Consider the following 24,683-nt stretch of genomic DNA (forward strand, 5'->3'; position numbering starts at 1 on the left):
AATGTATTGTGAGCTGTAGATATAACAATTTGCATGAAGGGGTTCATTGAGACCTGAACCTCAATTCAATCCAGGGTAAAAATTAAAAAAAAAGTTGAGAACTCATGCTTCCAGGCTCAGTTTCTTTTGCTACTCTCCTTTCTTGCTGTCCCATCTGGGAGTCAATCTTGCACTCAGAAAGCATCATATCATTTTATACCTTTCCCAAACTCCCAATTTCATCTCCACTCTTTGGAATAAACCCCACACCAACCATTTCTAATTCTGATTTCCTTACTGACTCCAAGCTGTCTAACGAACAGCCTATTATCTGTCTGTGAGTGAGTGTGGGGTTCGCTCCCTGTGTATATACAGTAGCTTACCCTGCCAGTGTTGGTGGCTTGTGGTTTTCTGCTTGGGAGTTCCCTGATTGGGGTATTGTTTTCTGCTTGATCGTTTGTCTGGAGTTAATCCCTGCTTATCTGAGTGTCGGCTGCTAGGCAGGATGCGTTCTGGTCTTTTTGTTTCCTTCTGAGCTTTCTGTTGTCTCTTTTGAATGATGTGTAAATGTGGTTTTTCTCTATGTGTCTGTTGATGGCTGCTTGGTCTGAGTGCCAGGCTTCCAGGAATTCCCTAGCATTTTTGGATTTGGCTTGGTCTAGGATGCTCACAGGTTCCCAGGTGAAACTATGGTGGAGTCTGTCCATGTGTTGTGAGATGAACGATAGATACTAGTCTATTGAAAAACAGTTCACACTAACCAAGCGCTCCATTACCAAAGTGACAATCCAACCTCCCACAAGAGAAGCTGTGTAAGAACATTATTCAGACGAGTTCAAATGCACTGCAGCAACCCAGAACACCTGAAAAAGGAAACAGATTGCCTGCACAACATCTTCCTACAAAGTGGATAACCACACAACTTTATCAAAACGTGCCTGACCACCCAACCCACTACAGCCCAACCAACAGAAACTATGAAAAGGATAACACTGCCATACATCAGAAGCGTCTCAGAAACAACCAACAGACTATTACAACCACACGGCATCACCGTAGCACACGAACCAACTAAAGCCGTCCAAAACCAGAGAGTAAGACCTTTGGCTCCCTTAACGTTTTAATATCCAATGTTGAAAAGATGGTCATCCTGAGTATGCTCCACGGTGCTACACAGAAAATTATTGAAGTGAAAAACCAGAAAAAATGTATTTCATACTGGAAGAAGTCCCTCACTGGAGAACTCTCACCTTGAATCCATAAGGGAGAGCAGTTAAAACCATGACTGACCACTTTGGAAGAACATTGGATCCAAATTGGAATCACCATTCAATACCTTTTTCCCGTTGCAGCTGTGCACAGCATAAATGTGCCCAGGCAACCTCTTTTTTCCTACGCCCCACAATGTTATTGTTATCTAATCCCAGCTCAAGAGTAAGACAGGCTTAAGAAGTCCTTAACTGTACTGATGTTAAAATAGCATTTTTCCTCTATTTTCAATATCACCCAAGGACAGCTTCAAAGTGTGTAAAATCCATTCAGCTTTGTCACTTGGAGAAAAGTCAAGTGTCTGCTCTGCAGTGACTTGAAAAAGAGGCAGGAGAGAGATCAGCAAATGTCACACCTGTATTGTTTTCTGCTGACTCAAGGATGGGTGGAGGGGGCTTTAATCCAGATGTGGGGAAACTCCTCCAGATACCCAAGGCTTTCTTTTTTGACCTACCCACTCTGGTGCCTTCCTGAGGTGCCACACCAAATCAACACCTCTTCCCCAGCCAACCGAGCCACTAGATGATGGGAGCTACAATCCTGGAGGGTTGATCAGAGAATTAAGAACAGTCTGGTAGGATAAAAAAAAACACACAAAAGCCAGGAAAAAGTTACATCTTGGAAAAACATAACATTGCTCAAGAGTTGCTGGGTCTGGTCCAGGATTGTTTGACTCAGTGAGAACTGAAATGTTTCCTTTGTCACAGCAGCCGTCCTGATCAAATCCTGACATTCTCGTAGAGCTGTGGTGTGTATTCAGACATGGGGACATCTGTAATTAGCAGAGGTCACAGCGTGAGTAAGCCTGTTTGCGCTAACAAGTTAAAAATCAGCATGTTGCTCTGCATCCCTAAAGAAGTAAATGGAAGCAATAATGCAATAGGAGATATTTGCTTCGTTTGCCTTTTTTTTTTCCTCCTTTTGCTCAAAAGGCAGAACATAAAGCTTAACTCTTGAAGCTACCTCCCCCCCGCCTTTTTAAGAGCTCCTGAAAGCTCTTTTTTCTAAAGCTTCTGAAAGCAATTTTATATATTTACACTGCTATTCAAGAAAACTGTTTTTATTGTATTTTAACCTGTATTTATTTTAGTTTTATTGGAAACCTCCCAGAGTCACTCTTGAGTGAGATGGGTGGTTATGAAATTTGAAAAATAAATAAATAAATAAATAAAACCTGCGTCTTCCTGGCTGAGAACTACATCAGATCAGCAATTAAATGTCTGCATATCTATATCTGTTTGTTTATTTATTTATTATTCACATTTAGCCACCACCCATCTCCCCCAAAAGAGGGACTCTGGGCAGTTTACAGTAATCCCTCTGTGTTTAACTATCTAACTACAGAGAGATTACTAAACATTTATTTGCAGCCCAAAAGTAAAGGGCTGAATATTTGCATGGATTTTGATAATTAATGGCCTTTCTGAGATCTTGATCTGCAATTTCCATCCTGTCTGGGGGTGCCAAATGGGGAAGGGAGCACTTGCTAAGAGACTACAATATTTCAAGTTGTGGCATTTCAGATGCAAAAAGGTAAGATCTTATGCATGGTGACACTGCAGAATACATGTGAATTCCGCGTGCAGAAACAAATTTCACATAGGATGCGTGGTGAAACTTCAGGACACATAAAGCCTCAATTGCTAAAATACATCAATTTGCTCAGCAAAGGACATGGAGTGTACAGTGTCTCTTCACTGGTAACACCATTGCCTCCTGCCCCTCCTGTTGGTTCTGATTCACATAAACCAGAAGCAGTTTGTCACAGCACTTCTTCAGATGCTGATGCAGGTGATATGGTTGAATGCTCCTCAGAAGAAATCCAACTCTTTGGATATAGACTATCAAGCTAATTAGGAAGAACAGCTCTAACCAGCCTTCTCACGGGTCTCAGCCCACATATTTCATCCTCAGCAACTCTAATTTAAGAGATCTTTCTCCTCAACCCTCCAGAATTCATCGATCTGGATTTTCCATCCAATCTTATATTCGTCTCTCAAGCTTGGTCCCCTTTTGAACAGAATCTAGGATCCAGAAACGGAGGCATGCAAGCTGAGAAGATCCACACACCTACCTTTCCTGGGCTTCTTGAGATGGTCTGGGTACTTCTGGCTGGAAGAAGCGATTGCAAAAATTAGCACAACCCAAAGTGAAGATTTGCATCAAGGGCCCTCTACTGGCTAAAAGGCAATATGCAGATGCTAAGCTAAACTCCTTGAAGGATATCTTCAGAACAAAACAAAAGCATTAAATAAATGTTTCCATAACCTCATGGGGGGGGGGGAGAGGGAGGAAATAATATAGAGATTTATCAGAGAATCCAACAGGTTAAAGATACTAATGAGACTATTGAATCTAGCCATTCCTTCCTTGTCTGCACATGCACATTATTTTATGGAAATATATTAAAAGAGAAATGTAATGGTGATGTCTCAGATGTTAAGAAATTCTTTCCATAGTTGGCTTTTCATGGTTCAGATTGGTCGTACTGGAAATTTGTGAAACTGATCAATTGGAGCTGTGAAGCTATGTTCACCCTAAATGAGATCTGTGATCAGGACCATTTACAGATAGTCCTCATTTAATGACCATTTGTTTAGTGATGGTTCAGAGTTACGATGGTGCTGAAAAAAACAACTTACAACTGGTGCTCACACAACCGTCGTAGTGTCCCTGTGGTCACATGATCACAATTTGGGCACTTGGCAACTGGTTTTCATTTATGACCATCACAGCATCCCGTGATCACCATTTTCTACCTTCCCAGGCGGCTTTTGGCAAGCAAAATCAATAGGGAACCACTTGATTCACTTAACAACCATGTGGTTCGCTTAACTATCATGTGATTCACTTAACGACTGCTGCAAAACACCTTGTAAAATTGGGTCAGATTCACTTAATGAGCACTTCGCTTAGCAACTGAAATTCTGGTCTCAATTGTGGTCATTAAGCAAGGACTAACTGCGTTCTAGCAATAATATTCTATCACCTCAGACCAAGATCTTCCTGCCACCGTTGCTGTTTACAGGTCACCTAATCACAGTGTCTTCCCAAGCCCCACTTCATTTGATTCCAGCTTACCTACAGCTCCTTCTCCACAATATCAGCAGAGCAAGTATGATTAGAAATTGCAATATAACGCAAACCGCCAATGGTATCCATGGTATTCCATTTCTTTTGATTTCTGAGCACTGGGATGATAAACCATCTTTCACTGTCCCTATATCAAGGGAAAGGCAGAAACAGAGGACAGCAGCCAGAAAAAGCTCAAATAGTACAGCATATCATGGTTTATATATTGAAGATCCCACTATTTCAGGTGGGATTTCATTAGCTCCAACCCTGAAACCCTAGAGAGAGTCAGAACCAGACTAGATGGAATGGTCTGATTCAGAATTCAGTAGCTGCCTGACTTCCAATGTACAGGATCTCTTGTACGAGTTAAAGAGAGTTATAAACTATATAAATATGCTTTCTAACCCTTTATATGGAGCACTCCTTTCCATCTGTCCCATCACTTCCTCAAACCTAAAATGAAGATACCATTAATAATACCATCACACAGATAACAACGCACAATTTTGCAACTACTGCTTGGGAGAACACAAGCTCTCTATTTAATTTGGGCATCTTTCAACAGCAGCTACGCTGCTGAAAGTCTAGATTTGTGCATGTGTCACCTGTTTTGCGGGAGCTACATTGGCTGCCAATTTGCTTCCGGGTCCAATCCAAGGTGCTGGTTATCACCTTGAAAGCCCTTCAAGGCTTGGGGCCTGGTTATTTGAAGGACTGCCTTTCCCTAGTTATGTGTACCTGACCTACCAGAGCAGGGAGGCAGGGTATGTTGCAGGTCCCATCTATGAGGGAAGTACAGCTAATGGGACATGAAAAAGGGCCTTCTCCGTGATCGCTCCCTCCCTGTGGAACATCAGTCCCCCAGGGATACTGTAAGATTGGCCCCCACCTTGATGCTACTCAGAAGGCCTTGAAGACATGGTTCCTTCACCGGCCCTGTGGATCCCAGGTTGAGATGGAGCCGATCAAATGGCTGATTCGATTGGTTTTATAGTTGCTGTGGGTGGGGGGTGGGGGTTGATGGGTTCTTGTATTGTGGACTTTAATTCTTAAGCCACCTGGAGTCGCCATGTGTGAACTGGGCGGTCATATAAATCTGTTGAATAAATAAATTTAATAAATAAATACCATGCTGAGCCTATGCTTGAATTATAGCATAGAGTCGGGGGATTTGAGGGGAAAGGCATAATTCCGACATCAGTTACTCTGCTATTCTCCCACCTTGTTCACACACCTCACTCCTTGTCTACCGTTGGCTCAACAGAGGCTGAATAGAATTGGAACTTTTCTCCCAAGTGGTAACATGCAAAATGTAGTATTGCTATCTTTGTGATGGTATCATTAATGAGTCATTAATAGCACCTCTATTTTAGCTTTGAGGAAGATTCAGGAATAGGTGGAAGGATAAGAAGTTGTATTACAGTTTATAATTCTCTGGAAGGAAGAGGGAAATAAAAATAAAGCATCTGTACCATGTTAGGTTGGAGGCAATTAATAAAGTAGATCAACATAAAACAACATATAGTAGTGTTTTATTTCCAGGAGTATGTGCAATGAGAAATCTTTGGGTCATATGGGGCATAGATTGGGTTTTAATAACAAGACTCATGAACAGTTAACTCTTTGGAAAAATTCTACTTTGAAAATAGGTGTTAAAATATTCTACTGGAAAGTATGGGCAGAAGCCAGGATTATGACTTTAAACCAGTTATTATGTAATGACTGTTATAAGAATTTATCCTGACTTCAAACTGAATTTGGTCTTCCCAGTTTACAACAGTGGGAGTACCTTCAATTTAAGCATGTTCTAATGGACCAATGAGAGCCAGTTTGGTGTAGTGGTTAAGGCACCAGGCTAGAAACCGGGAGATGGTGAGTTCTAGTCCCACCTAAGGCACAAAGCCAGCTGGATGACCTTGGGCCAGTCACTTTCTCTCAGCGCTAGGAAGGAGGCAATGGCAAGCCACTTCTGAAAAACCTTGCCAGGAAAACTGCAGGGACTTGTCCAGGCTGTCTCCAAGAATCAGCCACGATTGAATGGATAAAAAAAAAAAAAAAGGACCAATATGGGCCAGATACTTTGTCCACTTTAAAGCGGGGGCAAATTAAATAAATAAATATGTTGTGTTTTGTATTTTGAATAATAATAATAATAATAATTGTCATCAACATAAAACCATAGAACATAAATAATAAACTTCAAACTAGATGAAGAGACAAAGCACAATTAATTTATAATCTATAAAAATTGTGGGAGGATTTCCCTTTTCCCCACAAAGGCTGTGATGTTTCTACAAAACGTGGGGATTCCTCAGCTGCAAGACCATCTCCTCACATAGGTGGCACTGTTGGACTAGAAAAGAAACAGTACTCATATCCCAGACTTTAGAAACAGAAGGAATGACCACCAAAAACACTAAAATATTCTAAAATATTCAGGAGGAGAAACGTACCCTGGGAAGAAGGTAGCAAAGTACTACAAGAACAGAAGTCGTGATCATTATCAGTCAACCTGAACATGATTTCAGTCTTCTGAGCAAAGCGACATTTGACATGCCTCTCCTTGTTTTTCTTCAAAGCCTCTTTTTTCAAGCAAATGTGGAGCTGAGAGGCCTTTTTCCCCTTAAATATGCTGGATCTTCCCATCTGGTCTCCTTCCAGGATTTGCTTTCTACCTTCCCACCAGGTTATCACATCCCTGTAGACTTCCTTGGGTGGAAAAAAACAGCTCAAGACATAGCAGACACTATTGGCCTGGTTGGGCTCCAACTTTTGCTGACTGCCTGGAAGAGAAAGGTTTAACAAGAAATTAGAGTAGAGAACTGCAGCAGGAGTAGACACAGCATTGGAACTCGAAGAAAATATCTGCTGTAGATGTCTTGCCCATTTGTAAAATTGCTGCCCCAGTGGATGTGCCAGTCACAAAACACCAAAGTACCACGAGACAAATTGGCAATGTTGCATTTTATCATTCCTTCAGCGTACATGGATGTTCACTATCAACTCTAGGTTCTCTTTGTCTTTTTTTCTGGGCAGGTAGACACGGACAAAGCAGTGAAATGAAGACACCAGCCATTTTAAAGCAGAGAGGCCCCTGTGGAATCGAAGGACATTCTTAGAAATAAAGATGATTTTGAAGGTTAGCACTTTGATTTGCAGCATGTCAACCTCTTTTTAAAAAATATTGTTTAAAATTAAAATGTATAGTGAGGCAGGGGTCTGGTCCATGCCAAGGGTAGGGTCTGTGGGCACTTTGGGGGACCCAGGGTTAGAGATAGGAGAAAGCAGAAGACCATACCTGGTCTAGCCAAATGTAGTATCCTTAAAGCAAGTGTTGAGAAGAAAGAAGATACAGTCAGTGGGAACCCGGGATTGCTTTTAAACTACAATCCCCAGACATCTTGCACCTGTCTTAAACATATTATGGGATCAACTTTTGGAAACTATAGTTTGCTTCATAAAAGTTTATGCCATAATAAAGTAGTTAAGCTTTAATCAGGGCCTGATTTACTTCCAGGTAGATTGAGGCAGCTGCCTCAGGCAATGGTTCGGAGGTAGCAAGAAAGGACAGCAAGTTGCCAATGATTTAATTCCTAAATATTGAAATATTTTCTGCCCAGGAGAGGCTGCATGAATCTCAATCAGTGGGATTTTCTGCCTCCATGGCCAAGATAACGTGCCTGGCCTTGGGTACCCATCCATCTGGTGGTGAGTGGAGAAAAGCTGCTAGTTTCTGCTGTACCTTAGCCTCCATATGTCTTGACCATATCAAGCCCTGGTTGTTAAAAACAACAACAACACTCTGAAGTTCCTGTTTTTGGAGACCTGCCAAACATTTGACCTAACCAGTTTCAGAAGAAGCTCAGGCATAGAAGATGAATCCCTTAAAGCTGTTATCTGGGTTTTAGTATCTTTCAAATGCTATCTCACTTACCTGTCACAACCACAAGATCATAAAAATGGTTCAGGTTACACCAGTAACGACCCGTGTCATTATCCACCACATGGTTAAATAGAAGTGAGTTATTTTGAAGCATCACAAGCCGGCTCCAGGCAACTGGGCAACGCTCTATACTGCTGTTGGAGAATTTGTGGAAGAGGGCAGTGGTTTTGCGTTGCTGGACAAAGTACCAGGATACTTTTTGAGTTCCAGAACAAGATGGACATGGGCAAAGCAACTCTGGGGAAGAGCCTTTCTCTGCATACACAGCTATGAGGAGAAAAGACATCATTAGGTCTCCAAACCTAAGACAATATTAACTAGCACAAAGACAGGCGGGCAAGCTATGGCCCGTTGACAGAATTACAATTAGTTAAGAAACAGCCCTCGCTTGGCATTGCCTACAATGACTGGTAGCCAACTAGTCTCTTTAGCTTGGTATTGGCTACAATGACTAGTAATCTCCAAGGAAGCTTTTCCAGCCCTTCCTGGAGATGTTAATTGACCTGAAATCTCCTGTGGATATTCTACCACTGGACTGTTATCCTTTCCCATCCTTTCGTCTTCAACCTGGTGCCCTGTAGATGTGCTTTAGAACAGTTCCCAGTATCCTGCAGATGAACAGAATCGTAGAATGGAACAGAATGGATTTTTTTTTCAATGGATCTTGGAGATTACCTAGTCCAGGCTCCTGCCCTTTTCAGGAATACTCTACTACAGCGTCCCTGACAGATGACCATCCAGATTACCTTTAAATGCCCCCAACCAACCAGAGTCCACCACCTCCTGAGAAAATCTGTTCCATTCCTGAGCAGCTCTTGGATGGTCCTCAACATCTGGAGGGTACTAAATTGGAGATGGTGAGTCAAACCAGTCTTCTTATTCTGAGAACATGTCTCAGTCTTCTCTTCTATCCCACCCTCTCCACCCAGCATTACCTTCTGGGCGCCTCCAGTTCTAATTCCAAGTGAGAGCCCCAATTCTTACAGATCTGTATTAATGGGTTCTCACCAGCCTCTTTCCCAATCTAAGAAGCAAACAAAATTCAGGTAGTTCTTACTGTTGGCATCACAAAGTTGGACAAGCAAGAAGAGGGTGGCCAGAGCAGCTGTGGCAGCCCTGGGAGTTCTAGCACCAGCATCCATTTCAGAGGGGAGATTCTTCCAGGGGAACATTATGCGAAACAACATAACAGGGCTACACTGGCTCTTTGCTCTGATCCATCGGAGGTCCTTCTTTCACATCCCCAGCATTATCTATTAGGTTATATTTGTTTTGTTTCTAAAACATGGTCATGATAAAGTGTCAGAGAAAAGCAAAGAGCATAGACATCCAACCACATCTATATCCGGCACACCCAGAGGATGCCAGATGGTGGGGCTTATCAAAAGGACATGAATTTGACCATGAAGGGAAGTAGTAGGAAAGGAGAGAGATTATGTGTGTCAGACATTTAATTGCTGTTAGTCACTAACTCCCCCAAATGATCATTTTTTAAATATGGCTATTATTATTATTATTATTATTATTTCACTTTTTAAAAATATCCGTTCAATCGTGTTGGACTCTCAGAGACAGCCTGGACGAGTTCCCTGCAGTTTTCTTGGCAAGGTTTTTTGGAAGTGGTTTGCCATTGCCTCCTTCCTAGGGCTGAGAGAGAGGGACTGGCTCAAGGTCACCCAGCTAGCTTTGTAAGGCGGGACTAGAACTCATGGCCTCCTGGTTTCTAGCCTGATGCCTTAACCCTGTGTTTTTTCAACCTTGGCAACTTTCAGATGTGTGGACGTCAACTCCCAGAATTCCCCAGCCAGCATGGGAGTTGAAGTCCACACATCTTAAAGTTGCCAAGGTTGAAAAACACTGCCTTAACCACTGCACCAAACTGGTTCTCTATGACGCCAGGGCCGCAACTGGGGGAGTGGGGGCAAGTGGGGCATGTGCCCCAGGCGCCATGCTGTGGGGGCACCAAAACGAGCACTGGGGGGGCGCCAAAATGGGCGCAGAATCCATGTTTGCTCCGGGTGACACAGACCCTAGCTGCGGGCCTGCATGATGCACTGAAGATATTTTAAGTGTTGTAATTCTGAGTCACCCCTAAGCAATTTTCAACTACTTATTTGAACAAATAATACATTCTGATACATAATATTGATTTATTTCTAAACAAATAAAACAGACTTCTGCCGATGATAGCAAAGGAGAAGCAGATGCTTTATTACTCCTCCATGCTAGTCCAGGAGAACTGCCAACCCCCCAGGACAGAAGAAAAAGAAATGTGAAGAAGTAATTGCTTTCCCTCTTCCTTTGCTTGGAGCATCCCAAGAGTCTCAATTCATCTGTGGGAGTTCTAGCCTTGGCACCTCTTCCCTTCTTGGCAAGCATATTGTTATTGCTAAGCATATTGCAAAGCGTTCAGCACTACTGTTTGCTGTTTGTAATGCTTTATCTTCTCCTGACCCAAACATGTGTCATAAGAACATTAACCTGTTAGTCCCTATTTCCCTTTCCTGTCAAACAGCAGACAACAGGAGCTGAGGTTTTTAAAAAGGGCTCTGTTGGCTAAAATATGATAGATTTTAGTTCTACCACACTGAATATAAGTCCAACACAATTGAAGGACATCATCACACGATAGAAAGTTATTTTAATGATGATGTCTTTTAGCTGCTAATTCAAACAGTGAGCTTTTATTTATTTATTCATTTATCTGATCAATTTATATATATATATATGACTGGGGGGCTTACAATATTAAAATGAATAAAAACATATACACGTACAGGACAAAAAAATAAAAACACCCAGCAGCCAGGAAAATCATAAAGGCAGCCATTAACACAACCAGGAGACGGGCTCTGCCACACACCTGAGGCCCCAAAGTATTTCTCATAGTATTTTGATTATGTTCCACCAAGTCAGCGTCAACTCTTAGCAACCATGGAAATAGAACAAGGGGACGCATGTCTCTTTGGTATTGGTAAGTAGACCGACCTCTTCCCATCTGCTGGCCATTCTGTCATTTTCCATATTTGCTGGCATGGTTTGGTTAGAACCTTTACTAATCGTTCTTCTATTCCTGGCCATATACCATCAGCTTCTGTGGCCTGATGTGGTAATGACTAGTACTGATCTAACCTTACCTTCTAGTACTAGAGGTTCTTGTGAACTGGGAGTTTCTTTTAAGGTATCCTGGATGTTGACATCTATACTGTACAGAATTTCAGTATACTGTTTCTTTGTTCGATTTTCTTGGAATCAATTACTATGTGTCTATTGGCATCTATTTGCACACCAGTTCAAGGCTGGAACCTCCTTCAGAGTTCAGAAATCTTTCCTTGTTTTTCTATCTGTTTCCGTCTTCAACATCTTTACAGATGTTGCTGTAGTACTGCTCCTTCTTTCTACTAATAGTTCTCTGAAATTCTTTGTTAACTTCCTTCCTGAGATCTTTGTTCTTCTTGGCTTTGGCACCTCCTCTCTTCTTGGCTCCCTGTAGTAACATATGGCTGTGAGAGCTGGACCATAAGGAAGGCTGAGCGAAGGAAGATCGATGCTTTGGAACTGTGGCATTGGAGGAAAATCCTGAGAGTGCCTTGGACTGCCAGAAGATCCAACCAGTCCATCCTCCAGGAAATAAAGCCAGACTGCTCACTTGAGGGAATGATATTAAAGGCAAAACTGAAATACTTTGGCCACATAATGAGAAGATGGGACACCCTGGAGAAGATGCTGATGCTGGGGAGAGCGGAGGGCAAAAGGAAGAGGGGCCGACCAAGGGCAAGGTGGATGGATGATATCCTAGAGGTGACGGACTCGTCCCTGGGGGAGCTGGGGGTGTTGACGACCGACAGGAAGCTCTGGCGTGGGCTGGTCCATGAAGTCACGAAGAGTCGAAAGCGACTAAACGAATAAACAACAACTCTTCTTGGCAAGCATATTGTTAGATCTCCTGCAAAGTGTTTCCTGCAAAGTCTAATGGTTATTATTTGGCTACTGATGGCATTGTACTCAAATCCTTTCTACGAAAGCAATTCCATTCCTTATTGTTTTTTGTGACCTGGGGAGTAAACTGTATGATCTATTGACTGAAAGTGTCCAGTTCCAGTCCATTTCAATATAAGTGCCTGTTTATTCTAGCTGGGCGACTGGGATACCCTCCATGCCTCGGGTGACCTGGCTGAGAGTATATCTACTTGACATACAACGTTCTTCCCTAATCCCTCCCAGGAACAGCCCCTTGCCATGATGAGGCAGCATAGCAGGACTGGAATTGCTAATAAGCTACAGTAAAAGCAGGTTAAATGGTGTATTATTTGCCGGCCACAAGATCTGAACTGCAACACACAGGTTTTTTTAAATCTCTTTGATGCCATCTGGTGGATGTCCAAAGTTTTGTTGCCCGGCTGTAGTAGCTCTAGTGGATGGCAGTCTGACCAAGGCAAAACAATGACGGCACCTGATCTTGACAACTTAGGCATCCATTTTCAACCATGACAATGCCAAAATGACCACAACCGGTGTTGCAAGCACATTTTGTCAATTGTATACAGGTAGACTTCTATGCTTGACACTCCTGTTAAGGATTTAATTTGCTCTTCTTTTTTTTTTTTGCGCAGCTGCATCACACCACTTTGCTTTTTCCTGTCCCAATGAAGGACTTTGCCTTGAAATAAATACTAATGTGCCATGAAGTGCTTGTCTTCTTGTCATCCTGACCGCCTGAAGGGGGAGCTACCTCAAGAACCAGATGCTGAAATTGCGTTAAAAAAAAAAAGCCTAGGCTGTTTTGGTTCCTTTGCCTTCCCGTACAGACCTCGGAAGTACAGCTCTTCCTGGCTTCTCCACCCTCTTTCCCGCGCTGCTACCCGGCTTTAGGTCCTTCCCCAAGATGGCGAAGCTACTGAGCTGCGTATTGGGGCCGCGGTTGTATCGAGTTTACCGGGAACGAAGCCCTGCGAGATTGCGCCGTCTCAGGGCTGAAGCAGACGATGGGTCCCAATCGTCTCTGGATATTTCTTGGGTGAGCCCGCTACTTTTGACGACCCCTTGAGAGACTTGGTTTCGCCCACGTCACCCTCTAGAGAGACTAGGGGGGAGGTGAGCGAAACCATTATCGAATCCGGAGGGGGGAGCGCAGTCGTGGGTTCCTTGATGCTAGCTTGCAAGAAGGGACCTAATGAATGCGTGCAATTGAAGAATTGGGTCGCTTGCAAGCTGAGTTAAAGGAGAACAAACCCAACATGCAGAATCCGCTTACTGAGGGTCCAAAGGGAGAAATGCAAGACAGAAGGCGAATAAACAGGTTAAAAGCAGCATCTTTTCTGCTGCTTTCTCAGCTGGTTAAGAAATCCAGTTTTTTGCCCAGTTGCGCTTTCCTGAAAGGGTGTTAAGTGGGCAATGTTCTTGCAGGCTGGCTTTTTCGGCATAGCAGTGCTGCAATGGCTAAGGCTAGCCCGGTCATACATCTGCCTGCTCTGCATCTGACAATGAACTCTCTGTTCAGTTTTGAAGTCTGTGTGTCTTTCTCCTTTAGAGCCTTCAAGACAGCTTGAGATCGCAAGAGCCAATTAAAAGAGCATTAAGCATCGTTGCAGGGCATGTATAAAAGACAAGAATCTCAGCCATGTGTGTGGAATTGCAATGGGTTTTCTAGGCAACCCTGTAAAGCTTGGGACTTTATTTCAAAGTTTATGAGAGGGAAATCCAGATATGGATGTATCAGTAACTATGATAAAGCTATTTCTCTCCAGAAGATGTTGCAACTGTGTCTCAGGATAAGCTTCTAAAAGTCACTTTTTGTCATAGAATCTGCCTAGACCTTGGGCATAAGATCCAGCTCCAGCAACACCCACAAGCTGCAAACTTCATTCTTAAATACAAGAATGACACCAATTGGTTAAGTGCCACCTCTGACTTCTAAACCTCAGAGGACACTTTCCATGTTGACTTGGCTGCCATTATTATTATTATACGCCCAACTCCATAAGTCTCTGCTGTGGAGCCACGTTTTATGGGGATTTCTGCGTAGTATCCAGGTTACATGTGACCTATTGGTTCATGCAGGACAGCACTTAATTGAACTCTAGTGCCACCTAAAACATGTTCAGCTGAGGATTGAAGGGGGAAAGTACCTTTTGGAAGGGTGTGTTTCACTGTCACATATTCCTGTCACAATTTGAAGGTCTCTGTTTTAGTTCATGGCTGTACAGGAATGAGGAACTAAGGAAAAGATGGTATCAGTTATACATGCACATAGCTTGCAGCCTGAGAAATGGAGTCAGGTGTGTCTCCTGTCAGTGGCACCTTTGGGCACACTTCCTCTGTGCTAACTAGAGTCGATGAAAAGAGGTTATTTCCCTCCAGAGCTAATAGTTGTAAATAATTCCAAAGATAACTTTAATCTTGCTTTATGAGATTTTCTATTTGTTTTTGGGTGCCCTTGAGTCACTTGACTCCTGGCGACCACATTGACAAGTCCATGCAGTTTTCTTAGCGACATTTTTAGGAAGGGGTTTACCATTGCCTGAGAGAGAGCGACTGTCCCAAAGTCACCCAGCTGGCTTTGTGCCTAAGGCAGGACCAGAACTCATGCTCTCTCAGTTCCCAGCCCAGCGTCTTTAACCATTGCACCAAACTGTCTGTCTTTATATTGTTACCAATATATAGCTTTAGCTTTCTAGAGATCAGACACGGGGGGGGGGGTGTTTGTTTGTTAACGTTAGCTCATAATTAGAGCCCAGGCATGCTCACAGTTCTGATCTGCTATCAGAAATTTTGAAGGCTGAATCTACGACTGCTAGATCATAAGTTGCACATCAGAGTTGGAAAGTGCTGCTGAAGTCAAAAATAGAAGAGTCTGGATGGGAAAGGGCAGGTTTATATGTTTACATTTTGTCAGTATGGTGGAGGTGGCAGGCGATGAGGCAAGAAAAAGTTAGATTCAGGATACAGGTTACATGCCATTCATAGCTGCATATGATAATCTATGATAATTAACATATGAAAATGATTAGTTATGAGTTATAGAGATCCAGTCTGGTGGTGTGGTGAAGGCATCAGGCTAGAAACTGGGAGACTGAGAGTTCTAGTCCCACCTTAGGCACAAAGCCAGCTGGGTGACCTTGGGCCGGCGCTCTCTCTCCGCCCAAGAGCCAATCAGGCGTGGTATGAGAGTTCTAGTCCCGCCTTAGGCACAAAGCCAGCTGGGTGACCTTGGGCCATCGCGCTCTCTCGGCCCTAGGAAGAAGAAGCAGGCCAGGGCAAACCACTTCTGAAAAACCTTCCCAAGACAACTGCAGGGATTTGTCCAGGCAGTCACCAGGAGTCAAAAGTGATTGGAAGGCACATACACACACCAAAAACAGATTAGTTACAATAATATTGTGGATTAGAATGACTACTTTTATAGCAGAACATCTTGAGTCAGGAGGAGTTTGTTATCTGCAGGACATTAAGGAAAGGAGTAAGGGTTGTAACTCTTATTCCCTTAATCTGACTCTCTCTCTTCCCTGTCACTGAAGGATATTGTGTAAAAAGAGAACATAAAACTGACAGATCATAAGAAAAACTGTTAAAATTACCAAGGAAGGAAATTGTGATTTAAATCAAGTATGCTGTTGGTGTCTTATTTATTTATTAATCAAATTTATATAGCTGCCCGTCTCCACACAAGACTCTGGGCAGCTCACAAATAATTTAAAAAGCATAAAAAACAGCAAACCAATACAAGAAATAAAAACCATATGAGATCGTGAAACAAAATTCATAGCCAAGGTAATCATCTCCATCCATAACAGTCAATACAGCCACTGCACCAGCTGTACCATACTCCCAGGTCCCCACGCCTGTTGGCAAAACCATGTTTTTGAGGCCTTGTGTCTCCTGTACCAGACGTACCCACCTGGGTGGTTGCATATGGATTTGGCTTCCGTTACCATCATCTGTCAACTGTGGCACTGAGAGTTATAATCCATTTCTCATGGGGAAGGGCATTAGGTAAAGAAAGGGTATGGAATAAAGACTAGACAAATTCTACACAACAGTCAATTTATTACAGCAAAGATATAAAATCAGGAATGAAAGGGCGGCTCAGGAAACCTGGAGCAACAAAGGTTATCTTGAAATAAAACGGTTCCATCAAAGTAGGCAGCCTCTTGTCTTCTAGATGTGATTGATAGGTGTAATTGCAGAAATCCCTGGGTATCAACCATGGTGACTAGATCTGATGGTAGCTGTAGTTGAACCATTGTTGAGGTCATTTGCCAACTCTTGATTGACTTTATCAAGGGAAGTGTATTTATTTCCAGTGTCGTTCGTTTTCGTTTTCCTTTTGTTCCTCTTCCTCTGTTGAGTAAGTTCAGAGCCCGGATGCTTCCCAGAAACACAAAACAGAAGTAAATACAAGCTTTTGCTTCTTGTAATTTCTGTGCCTTGGCATCCCAGCCTTTGTCTGTTGAGAACCAAATGTATACTCAGAAACAAAGGCTGACAGTGATTGATAAGCAGGTTGGGAAGAAAAGATGGTTGTTTCAAGAGCAGAGGTTCCAGTGTCATTCCGTCACTTCAAGATAGGACTGGAAAAAACATCTCTGAAGCCTTGAAGGACTACTGATCACTAGATGGCCGTGATCTGATTCTGTATATTTCTATATTTTCACTTTTATAGTGTGTGGGGGTGGGTGGGTGGGGAGTTACCCTTGTATGATTATAATAAACATTTGTAAGTAAGGAACTGGGTGGTTGCAAAGCCCAGGTATTTAACAAGCACCAGGCTTAGAATATTGGAGATATCCCCAATGAACACAGTAAATTATCCTCCTAGAAATATTCCCAAGAGCATCTCCTGGAGTCACAAGATTGAACTGCTCTTTCTCCAAAGACCTGGCAAGTCCCTGACCTCTGTTACCAATCTTATAACAATAGTGAAAGACCTGTGCTTGACCTTTAGGTATTTTTTACATTGTTCTTTTAATTACACGAAAAAGAAGCATGTAGGAGAGAAGGGATATGATTTAGACAGGATTGTTCCCCCTAGCTGCCTCTCTAGATCTTCTGGGTCTTGAGGTCCCAGATTTTCAAGCCAACATGGGAATTCTGGAAGGTGTATACACTCAATGCATCAGGAGGTTGGATCTAAACCATCTTGTGTAGGCAGCATAGTGTTCGACATGATGATACATGCAGGATATATGAATATGGGTTTTGTAGGAGAAATCTAAATTGGTTAATTGTACTTGTATCTTACTTTTCCTCCAGGGAACAAAGGGCAAGATGCCTGGGGTTATTGCATAATATTTCAGAAATAATGCTTCGCACACCTTTTGGCGCTTGTGCAAGGAAGTCTCACTCATCTGCTGTGATCACTGTCACCTCATGCTACTGTCCTTCAGACAGATGGTAGCCTGTGTATGGATTACACATGGTTTTGGAAAGAGTTGGGTTTTGCATTGAGTTTTAGAGAGTCGACCTCAGCCCACAACAAGCCCATGCCAGCCTCAGAAATACAAAATTAAGAAAAAGCTGTAACTTGCTGCAGGCCATGTAAATAGCCATGTTAGTGCAAATCCCTTATGTTTACTCAAATAGCTAAACCTCCTCAGAAAAGCTTTCGAGAACATTGTTACTGATGCAGTAGGTGCAAATCCAGGGTTGGCTGGCTCCTTGGTCAAAAACCACAATAAAATGGGTTGGCTGGCTGGCTGGCTGAGAACGTGACACCCAAGCTCAGCAAATGTCTTGCTTCTTTCAACAGGAATCGTATTACCAGCCACGGACCCTTGAAAAACATGCAGATAGCATCCTTGCGCTGGTGAGTGTCTTCTCCATTTCATTTGGGAGGGAGGGAGAAAGAAATCAACAACACAATCTAGGGTGTATTCAACAACATGATTCTGCTAAATTAGTGTTTTGCAACCTTAAGATGGGTGGAATTCAACAGACAAAGGCAGAGTCCTTGCTGGCTGGGGAATTCTGGGAGTTGAAGTCCACCCATCTCAAAGTTGCCAGGGTTGAGAAACATTGCACTAGATAGAGCCTGAAGCAGTGCCAGTCATAATACCAACCCCTTCTCCCTTTTTGCTTTGCATTTGTACTTGTGCAAGCCACGTTCAGGACAGATCCTCATCAAAGACGAAAAAGGCATTATATTTTAAACATTTCCCTGCTTTGTTTGGTTTTCTTTCTCCCTGCATGTGATAACGTAGCATATCAGGGACTGATACCTTAATTCTTTCCCTTTGGAGCCTTCCTCCAGGCTCTGCAGGTTTTCCAGCTATTAAGCCTTCAAATAGGGGGCCTCCCTTACGGAACAGGTACAGCGTAGAGTCTGCCACCTCATTCTGCAGGACAGTGAAGGGGAGCTGGTGTCCCTTCCAGGGAACTCGGGTTTTCGCCTCTCCCTGAATGCTGCCTGGTTTTGTGAAGCTGTTGGGAGAAGCCAGAGCTCATTAGGAGCACAATGGAGGCATGTTTACTCGCAGTACAGTCCCCCGTGGATTTCAGCAGCAGCGATGGATACACCTTCTCCAAGCCATGTCGCTCTTTCCAGACTCGGCTGCCTGTTCATTTCAACCACTACGCTTTCCGTGGCCCTCTCAGCTCCCCTGCTGCTGCTTTCAGCCCAGTGTGTCTCTCAGGACCCAGAAACCCCCCAGCTCTGCAGAGTTTCTTGGAAACGTTGGTTCTCTGTGTAACTCACTCCTCCCTTTACTCTGTCCTTGCAGGCTTCCGTGCTGTGGTCCATTTCTTATTACTCCTCCCCACTCGCTGTGTTTTACCTGTACAGAAAAGGTATGGGCTGCTGGTCCTGTGTGATTCCTTGGGTGTTACATGCCGGCTCTGCCCCATAGCAGTAGGGTGCCCTTTTGGTGCTCTGGTCCCCTTCAGAAGCGTTGGGTGTCACCTGGCGTCCACTGCAGGTCACCAGATTGGGGGCTGCTATACTGGACAGGTTTTGTAACTTGGAAATGATGCAGGGAGTAGCATAGTTTGGGGATCATGTATATGCTACAAGAAGTCAGGTTCAGACCCAGCATCTGCAGGCTGGTTTAGGAAAGGTGTCTGCAGGGTACCTTGGAAAGCTGCCACCAGTTGGTGAAGACAGCCTAGAACTGCATCATCTAGAGGCCTGGGATGTTCTGAGATGTTCTGCACCAGGCAGCCCATTCCAGTCTCTGGGCTGGAGGATGCTTCAAAAGAACTGCTGCTGTGGATGGAGGTCACCGTGTTGAGTCTCACATTCTGCCACAAAGGCAATTGGTGATTAATTGCTTTGGGCTTGCCTCCATGCCTTCCTTTTTGGGTGAGATGCCTAGTCTGCCATCCCCAAACCTTCTCCGAGAGCTGTTCCCAAATTACCATTTTTCATATGGAAAAATGGAAAAATTGTGGACCGTGGAGAAGAATGTCCCTGGACACCTCCTTAAAAAGATAATGCCTTCTTTGCGTTATCAAGCTCAGCTCTTGGCGATTCCATGAACAAGTCCATGTAACTTTCTTGGCAAATAATACTGCTTTGCCATTGCCTCCTTCTGGGATGATTTTTCAGCTTCTCTGGGGATTTCCTTGTGGGGATTTCCTATCCAAGTACTAACAAGGCCGGATCCTGATTGGCTTTTCAAAATCAGTCAAGGTCAGCTGGGTTCTGCCATTTAGCTGGCCTTTAACTGCATTTCCCTCATTTCGATTCATGTTAAGGTACATCAAATTAAAGGAAATAAAATAGATATCCTGGCTTCTGCCCATTTTGGGGGGGGCCTCTGGAGCATCACTCATATGTTAAATGTAGTCTTTAGCCCAAAAAAGATGGTGCCCTCCTATAACACAGGTGGCTACTTGGCCATTGGATTTCTGCAAAAGGCCTGAATATTTCAGAATACGCAGATTTTAGGCTGAGCTGATTCTTAATTCGGACATAGAGGACATACGTTGGAGATTTGATTTGCAAAACAGAGAACCTCCAAGACAAGGGCTGAGGCACTAACTTAGCGATTTATTTTATATTTGAAGGGTTGATGTGTATGGAAGCCTCTTGCTTTTTCATAGGAAGCTCTCCTGGGTCACAAGGCAGCTGTAGTTCAGTGGCAGACAAAAGCTTCACTGTGAGGATTGGGCGGGGGGTGGATGTCACAGAGCATGTGCATGCTTGCTTCTGCCCTGCAAATGTTTATTCAAAACTCCTATTTTATTACCAAGCGGGATAGCCTGCCAGTAATACGAGACACACGTTGCTTATGGCACGGAATGTCTTGATCAGCCACTTAGCCAATATAATACTTAGAAACTATAATAAATCAAGTAAATGAACAATTATTGCTGGCATATGTTAGTCGCTTGCTGTTAGTGCCTCCCAAGGCCATGTGTAATCAAAATCAACACAAAGAAACCATCAATTAAATACAGCCAAGGCTGAAATAAGAACTTGGTTCATGATGACTGCAGGCAGTCCCTGCAGTTTTCTTGGCAATATTTTCAGAAGTGGTTTGCCCTTGCTTTGTTCTTCCCAGGGCTGAGAGAGAGGGACTGGCCCAAAGTCACCCAGCTGGCTTTCAAGCCCAAGGTGGGACTAATACTCACAGTATTCTGGTTTCTAATCCAGCACCTTTAACCACTCTGTTCAACCAGCTGGCTTTTACTTTGGAGCTAACCTATTTAAAAACACAGTATGACAATAGAGCCTCGTGTGGCGCAGAGGGGCAGGTGGCAGTATTGCAGCCGAAACTCTCCCCGCGACCCGAGTTCGATCCCGGTGGAAGCTGGATTCTCTTGGGTAGCCGGCTCAGGTCGACTCAGCCTTCCATCCTTCTGAGGTCGGTAAAATGAGCGCCCGGCTTGCTGGGGAAGGTGATGACTGAGGAAGGCAATGGTGAACCACCCCGCTACAGTCTGCCAAGAAAACGTTGCGGAAGCGGCATCCCCCCAAAAGGTCAGACGTGACTCGGTGCTTGCGCAGGGGACCTTTCACGTGACAATAGAAATAGATAAGGACTGAAAGGCAAGAGAGAAAATACAAACTGCCTGGCACCAAAAATATAATCAAGGGTCAGGCTTCACCCAGCTTGCATGAATGGAACTGCTTTGGGCACACAAAAGAAATCCAAGAACTTAATTTTTTTAAAGGAAGTTGGGAATTCAAAATCAGAAGAACTCACTGGCCATGTGAGAAGTCACTCTCTCACAAAATAGACATCAGGCAGGCCTGCTGTCAAGTAGCTACTTGTCAAAACTTGATCTATGCAGATCTACGCTCAGCTAGAAATAGATGGGAAGAAGCACTCCTCCAAGGCATGAGGGCCTGTGAAATTTTGCACCAGCACTTTGAATTGGTCTCAGAAACAAACTAGGACCCTATAAAAGGGGTAGCATAATAGTACCGTATAGACATCATGCTCAGTGCCAATCAGTAGCATAACTTCCATCTGTTGTCCTCGGAAGTGGTGTCTTGTACAGCTACCAAGGTATGTGTTCCTTTTGTGAGGCTATTTCCGTCCAGGTACAGCCAAGGCTGATGTATCAGATTAAGATGATAAAAGACGCTCCAAAAATATTTGTGTTTCTGAAGATCAGGATGGATCTACATCTACAAGGTGTACAGCTTTATCGTTAGAGGTATGCTGTTTTTAGAAAGCTCAGATCATTTGACACAGAGCACTTAATGGTCTCCCTTTTGATTATCTTTTATGCCCTCATCTCAACAGCAAGGTTAACTGGTTCCTAACTTCAGTGTAGCAAAAGCGTTCTGCGGTAGTTGCAGCACTGAAGCCGTTTTCAGCCTGGTTTCTTTTTGGATTAAGATTGTGACATAGCTAAGTGGATTTACGGGTAAACGTTTTTCTGTTAAAGACGTGAATGCTATTTTGAAGTATATTCCAAAATGGTAGGATTTGACCATTTTTTAGGAACTTTGGTTAGGGTGAGGAATAGCCAAGAAAATTATATTGAGTTTCCACCAGCTTATCTGAGCTGTCTGCAAGTAGGTTCCACCCACCTCAGTTCTCATCAACACAATTAAAAGACTCTGCTGGCTGGAAATTCATAGAGTTGCCATCCTAGAACATCTGGAGGGCAGATTAGGGAAGTCAGTAATCAGACCTCCTTCCTCTCTAAGAAAAAAATACATCCTTAGCAAATCAGCCTTTGATGTTCCAACTCATTGCTCTGAACACCTACCCTTCCTCTTCCTCTCTTTCTTTCCAGGGTATTTAACCATGCCGAAAGTTGTTGCTATTTCTCACTATGCCGGGACCATGCTCCTACTCTTGGCTGGGATTGCCTGCCTGAGAGGTGTGTGCTTTGAGGGGCCTGAAGGTTGGGTGGTCAGTCTGCTGACTCAGGAAGCCATAATTTGCCTAGATTGGAGAAGATGGGATCTGGTCTCTGCTTGTTCACTTGTACCTTCTCTTCATGGTAATAAAAGCCAAAAACTAAGCCCTGGAGGAGTTTCAGTTCTAAACCTCAACAGTGAAGGGAAGGGAGAAGATCGAAGGGGGGAGATAACACAGCAGAGACAGGAGCGTTAGAGAGAATAGTTGTGGTTGTTTTGAGGAACGAAGGGTTGAATCTTTGAGGAGGGACTTGAAGGGAGAGAACGGAGGTAGCGCCTCATAGTGTGCTGGGTGGGAACTCCAAGCAGAACGGACCAGTGAGGGCTTCAGCCACTGAAAGGGCTTGTGCTGCTTTTCAGGCATCGGACGTTGGACAAATCCTCAATACATCCAGTTTATTACCATCCTTGAAGATGCTCACCGATACGGCACACCTGAACACAAGGTTAGAGTAGCTGTGACTTACAGACGCTCTCCCAATCAGCTTCTTAGGTCTACTGCAGTTCCCTGACTTAGAAGCCTTTGGGCCTCTAGGAACACCAGTGGGGTCAGTTGTAGCATGATAGCCCCAGATAGACTTTCCATGTACTCCGTTAAATCGCCAGTTAAAGATCTGGGATGCCTGCGTTGGAAAAGCCTTCCTGTTGTCAGCATAGCTTAAGACTGGAACATTCTTATTGTTCCATAAAGTGTGGGCTCTCTAGCCAACCATTATACAGTGTTCACATGTTTAACCAGGGACCGTGGAATTGCATGTCACCCCCAGGAACTTATAGCCCTCCAGAACCTACCATAGATTACCATAATCTACTTTTTCTCTACGATAGAAGGGAAAATGTATTAAATATGTAATTAGAGAGTAATCATATTTGCTGTGTTTAATTTTGAGTAAATCAAAGTCCAACTATAGTCATAATCCAAGAAAGGTTTTGTTGTGTGTTGGCTGGTGCTCACATTTATTGATCACCCTTCAGCCTTGATATTAATTCTCTTTTTAAAAAGACTAAATTCTGGGTGGTTTTAATGTTGAGGAAAGTGTTGCTTGTACTTTGTTCTGCATTCATCTAGATCTGTTAGAAGGTTCTTTGAACCTAGGAAAGGAGACTGTAAGCACTTTAAACAAGGAAGGTTTATTTCATGACCATACTTCGTATGGAAGGATGTTGACTTTAGCGGTTGCATTAATCTCACGCCACGTGTTGTTTCTCATACTTTTCTCTTTCTCATTATACTTCACAGAAGAAACTTGCCAGCTACAACTTTGACTTCAGGAGCTGGCCTGTAGACTTCCGGTGGGATGAGGTTACGAGTCGGTGAGTTGACAGTGAGGAATAATTCTATTCTGTCATCCATTTTCTGTTACCTTCCCTCCTTTCAGGTAGAGACAGAAAGCTTGGCTGCACTTCACAGTATTAAAGGGTGACAGATGTGAATGGAATGGAGAAATGCAGAGGAAAGCTTGCTATTGCAAACATTCAAAAGACATCTTGTATGTTTGTACATAAATGGCATAGGTGGAGGTTTACATATTAGCTAAGCAGCATGCATAATTTTCAAGTGAGCTTTGGCGATTTGCAGGACTTCCCTCCCTCCCTCCCTCCCTCCCTCCTTCCTTCCTTCCATTTGTATGGCTGCCCAGATTTTGCGTACAATCTCTGGCCATTTTGTGGAAAATTTAGCATCAGGCAACCATATCCGAAGGTTACGTTCTCTATCTGGACAATGAGTGCCGTTCTTAATTCTTCCAACATTCTCTGCAATGTCTGGACAACGCAGAATGATCTGGCTTTGATGTGCTTTCTCTGTTGGTCTTGGGAAAAAAATACACACAGCCTTTCCCTTTGAGGCAAATTAATCTGTTTCATAACACCCGCAGGTCAGATTCAAGAAATGTCCCCTTGTTGCGGTCAGAACCAAAGCATCGAAGTGCCGTCAGTGGTTTTCTCCATGCTGTCAAGAAGTTCCCCTGCCAAATTGCCAGGTAAACGTCTTGCTCATGTTTTAGCCTTTGTGAAGGAGGTTAAACATGGCTGAGAGTATAGGAATATTGTGTAATTTAAGGCAAATGTTGAACTTAGGAACATCCGGATGCCTATCCA

General features: G+C 43.5%; 2 protein-coding genes across 2 annotated transcripts in view; one reads left to right on the forward strand and one right to left on the reverse strand.

Moving 5' to 3' along the window:
* Positions 1-616: 616 nt before the first annotated feature.
* Positions 617-9,484, reverse strand: LOC134489913 (lymphocyte antigen 6 complex locus protein G6f-like). The gene is made up of 6 exons (XM_063292786.1): positions 9,324-9,484; positions 8,258-8,533; positions 6,717-7,106; positions 4,330-4,525; positions 3,323-3,360; positions 617-2,020 (listed from the first exon to the last, which is right to left on the reverse strand). Exons 1-6 carry the CDS (start codon positions 9,451-9,453, stop codon positions 1,968-1,970), a joined length of 1,083 nt encoding a protein of 360 aa, XP_063148856.1. The 5' UTR covers positions 9,454-9,484; the 3' UTR covers positions 617-1,967.
* Positions 9,485-13,117: 3,633 nt separating this feature from the next.
* Positions 13,118-24,683, forward strand: part of ABHD16A (abhydrolase domain containing 16A, phospholipase) — a 29,452-nt gene continuing 17,886 nt past the window's right edge. The window contains exons 1-7 of the mRNA XM_063291285.1: positions 13,118-13,283; positions 18,015-18,071; positions 18,985-19,051; positions 22,457-22,543; positions 22,944-23,029; positions 23,824-23,897; positions 24,461-24,565. Of these exons, the coding sequence (XP_063147355.1) occupies positions 13,152-13,283; positions 18,015-18,071; positions 18,985-19,051; positions 22,457-22,543; positions 22,944-23,029; positions 23,824-23,897; positions 24,461-24,565 (608 nt within the window). The 5' untranslated portion in view covers positions 13,118-13,151. The remainder of the gene's footprint in view (positions 13,284-18,014; positions 18,072-18,984; positions 19,052-22,456; positions 22,544-22,943; positions 23,030-23,823; positions 23,898-24,460; positions 24,566-24,683) is intronic.

The sequence above is a fragment of the Candoia aspera genome, chromosome 2 (assembly GCF_035149785.1).
Source record: "Candoia aspera isolate rCanAsp1 chromosome 2, rCanAsp1.hap2, whole genome shotgun sequence".
Taxonomy (NCBI): domain Eukaryota; kingdom Metazoa; phylum Chordata; class Lepidosauria; order Squamata; family Boidae; genus Candoia; species Candoia aspera.

Excerpts from the sequence above, each read along its gene's own strand:
- LOC134489913 (XM_063292786.1), bottom strand. The coding sequence starts at position 9,453 with ATGTTGTTTCGCATAATGTTCCCCTGGAAGAATCTCCCCTCTGAAATG. Across the intron at positions 7,107-8,257 it reads TGATCTTGTGGTTGTGACAG|GCAGTCAGCAAAAGTTGGAG; the intron begins GTAAGTGAGATA and ends TTTCTCTTCCAG. Across the intron at positions 2,021-3,322 it reads TCTCAAGAAGCCCAGGAAAG|ATGTCCCCATGTCTGAATAC; the intron begins GTAGGTGTGTGG and ends TGCTAATTACAG.